Source organism: Diospyros lotus, chromosome 14 (assembly GCF_014633365.1).
Source record: "Diospyros lotus cultivar Yz01 chromosome 14, ASM1463336v1, whole genome shotgun sequence".
NCBI classification, from domain to species: Eukaryota; Viridiplantae; Streptophyta; class Magnoliopsida; order Ericales; family Ebenaceae; genus Diospyros; species Diospyros lotus.
Window position 1 is genome coordinate 16136052 of NC_068351.1, and position 3581 is coordinate 16139632.

General features: G+C 42.3%; 2 protein-coding genes across 2 annotated transcripts; both read right to left on the reverse strand.

Moving 5' to 3' along the window:
* Nucleotides 1-374: 374 nt before the first annotated feature.
* LOC127791130 (EPIDERMAL PATTERNING FACTOR-like protein 8) lies at nt 375-1032 on the reverse strand. The gene is made up of 2 exons (XM_052320918.1): nt 757-1032; nt 375-657 (listed from the first exon to the last, which is right to left on the reverse strand). The coding sequence occupies exons 1-2, from the start codon at nt 854-856 to the stop codon at nt 389-391; spliced, it is 369 nt and encodes a 122-aa protein (XP_052176878.1). The 5' UTR covers nt 857-1032; the 3' UTR covers nt 375-388.
* Nucleotides 1033-1679: 647 nt separating this feature from the next.
* Nucleotides 1680-2886, reverse strand: LOC127790495 (26.5 kDa heat shock protein, mitochondrial). Its single transcript, XM_052320038.1, has 2 exons — nt 2433-2886; nt 1680-2222 (listed from the first exon to the last, which is right to left on the reverse strand). The coding sequence occupies exons 1-2, from the start codon at nt 2668-2670 to the stop codon at nt 1804-1806; spliced, it is 657 nt and encodes a 218-aa protein (XP_052175998.1). The 5' UTR covers nt 2671-2886; the 3' UTR covers nt 1680-1803.
* Nucleotides 2887-3581: the final 695 nt, after the last annotated feature.

Here is a 3581-nt window from a genome sequence, read left to right on the forward strand (position 1 = left end):
CATTGACAAACTCTAGCCGACATATAAAATTTACAGTTATAAAGACATGTTCATGCATCCTTAGAGGAAGAAGAAGATAAATATCAGGAAACAGAAAAAAAAACAAAGAAAAGCCAGAGAGCGTGCGTTTGGTTTCATCGATCCAATTAATACATGGGTAAGTTTCAGCATCAGATCAGCTTTGAAATAAATTAGTTGCCATCTCTCAGAGAGCATTCATGGAACATGGAAGCAAGAGAGAGGGAGACTAATTCTGTCATTACAAGGTCCGTCCGCTTATAGCATGTATATATACAGACGCTTATAGTTTTATATATATATATATATATATATATAGAGAGAGAGAGAGAGAGAGAGAGAGAGAGAGATGATAATTAAATTAGATGGATTAAGGTTGGTAGAGCTTATCACCACATCTGCATTTCCAAGAGAGGAGATAATATCTATCCTCTTCTTCTTCTCCATGAGACGACGGGTCTTTGATTCCCTCGGTGTAGGGACTAGGGGGAATTGGGACCAGAGCCGCCATGCACGGCCTGCAACTCATGCACTTGTCCACACATTCAGGAGGCTTCGAACCCACCACCATCTTCATCGTCTGCTTCCCATAATTTCTACTACTAGCAGCAGATCTGTACAAACGCAACCCCAACGCATCTGCTGAAAATTAAACAAACAGTTAATACATACTCGATCATGATGGCCATGGACTTAATTTACTAGAGAGGAGGGCTGGCTGGTTCTTAATCGACTTACCTGATTTGGAATTGGAAGGCAGAAACACCATGATGAGGGAAGACATAAGAATCACAGCGCCCACTGCAAGCTTCAGTCCATGTGGGAGTGACAGAGCCATCGTTGTTTTTCTGTGAATTTGGAAATGGATCGATGGTTGGTGGGGAGACCAGAAGAGGAAAAGGAAAGATGATCGATCGATCTCTGAGAGTCTCTAGGAGGTTGATTATAATGTGTGTGTGTGTGCATATATAGTGGGGGGTGTCGCCAGAGGAGGCGACAGTTCTCTGGTGGGAAGATTTCTTGACCCAATTAATGCTCTCTCTCTCTCTCTTTCTCTCTCTCTCTCATTGAAAATCACAATCTTCCTTCTTTTGGGAAAACGTAGCTCTGACTTTCTTCGCCATGCATTCAGTTTTCTCATCTCCTCTCAAATTACTGTTTTATCCTCCTTTTGGTTTGGGGGGGGGGGGGGGGGGGGGGGTCATTATATTGTTGTCAATGATAGTTGGAAGTCCAATGTGGTTGTACGAGGAGTGTGTGTAGTAATGGGGAAGGGATCAAAACGCTCCAACCGGCCGGAAGAAGAATCCGACGGCAGCTTTATGCGATGCTGCTGAACCCCGATTGTCCGTCTTCCTTCCAGAGCCAGGGGCCAGCCAGGCTGTGCTCCATCACAACTTCAATAAATGTTATAAAGGAAGGGACCACTCTGCTCTGTTTAAAATCTTTTGCTTTTATGACCTTAATTACTTTGTTAGATTTAATGTGTGTGTGTCAAACATTAAAAGGAGTCATCAATATCATCATGTACAGTACCTTATCATGTCACTTTGTTGTTTCATATTTGTAAACAAATTTTTCAACCCATAAATTCACACACATAAGAAAAAAAAAGGGGGGGGGGGGGGGGCCTAATTAAACATGTTATTTTGGAAGTGCGCAACTTTATTTCTCACATCAACAGGACAAGCTAGCAGAACCAATCTGCATGCGTTCATTCAACACCCCATCCCCATCCCCATCCCCATCCCCATCCATCTTAGCAAATTAATTAGCAGGATTTCATTAGTCAATCTGAATCTCCTTGACGTCTCGCTTGGACCTCTCCGCTCTGGGAACCATGATGGTCAGCACCCCGTCCTTCATCTCCGCCTTGATCTCCTCAGCTTTGGCATCTTCTGGCAGCGCCAGCCTGGTGTTGTAGTAGCCGTAGCTCCTCGACGCCCAGTAGTGGTCGTCGTCATCCTCCGAACCAGCAGCTTCCTCCTCTTCCTTGTGCTCTCCTTTAATGACGAGGAAGCCGTCTTCGACTCTGATATTGACGTCGTCCTTCCCCAGCCCCGGCACCTCGAACCGCAGTTTGTAGCAGTCCTCCTGCTCTTTCACCCGCCCTACCAGCCCCGCCGGCGCCAGGTTCTCAAACAGCCGGTTGATGTTCCGACTTGCCTGCAAGAGCGCGTCGCCTAGCCCCGACGGGAAGAATTCTACACAGCCAAACGAGTCGCGTAACGTAAACAAGAGATTCAAAACAATGAATTTTGTATTGCATTAGACGAATTTTATGACTATATATATATATATATTATATCTACCCTGTTCCTAGCTATCAACCGACCCAAATTATTGATTACCTCGTCAGCAAAATCATCTTCCATAAACTTAAAAAGGTACGATGAATAAGATGCGGGTGTTACCATAAAGAGCAGGAACAAAATCATCGCGTCGGCCGGTGTTCCGCCAGAGACCGCCGCCCCTGCGGCGGTGCCTTCTGGGGAACAGCCCGGACTTCTTCTTACTGCCGCCGGCCTCGGATACTGCAACCTCGCCGGCGGAAGCTTCAGTAGAAAGCCAGAGCCTGGACCTAATTAGAGGCCGAGCCGGAGCAGAAGCAGGAGAAACCAGCTTCTTCAGAGCCAAGCGAGCCAAAGCCATGGATCGGACCCAATATGACTGAATTTCAGTTGCTGGTTAATTTGGGGTTGTGGATTGATAGACGAGAAATTAAAGTACTATAAATGGAGGAGTTGAGTCCGGAAAAGCGGTTGATTATTGGGCGGAAAGAGAGGGATGTTTCTGAGAACTTCTAGGAGGAGCTAGCTTTGTTTTTGAACAGTCCAGTCCAGTCCAGTCCAGTCGTATCCTAGAGAGTTCTAGCTACTCCCACTCCCACTCAACTGCATCTTCTACTCCCATCTTTACTAATTTGAAATTAGTTTATTTCTTAACTTCTTTAATATTTTAATTTTTTTTTCAAGGAATTTAATTTTTCTCTTCCTTTATTTTCTTTTTTAACCTTTTCCGTGTTCGCTTTTATTTTTGTAAGCTTTTTACCTCAGAAATAACCAATTTTGTGAGGTAGTAGGGGATACTTGTTCACGTAACCACCCGCGAATGATTTAGGTTTAAATTCCATCAACGCCCCTCTAATAGGTAGTGATTTAGTTTAAATTTATTTATATTTAATTTTGAATCTCATAATCAACCTACATTTTAATGAATTTTGATTTTGTTTAAGTCTATTTTTGTATTTTTAAACCTAATAGCATTTAAAAAGATAGATAGATTTGTTTCTCTTTCATGAGATGCTAAAATAATATTAAACATGCCATTAATGTCTAAATCCATTAGATTGTTCAAATCAAGACCACTTAAAACTTAAGTATGATAAATTTAGACCTCGTGAATTTAGTATAGGTCTAAATTTAAAGGGGATAGATCTTATGAGTATGTAGACTTTGACTGAACTCTAATAGGATTCGGTTCAATCTCTACTTGTTTATAGTATACAAGTTTAAAATAAGTTTTTTCACGATCTCTAAATTTAAAACTCATTTAAATTAATA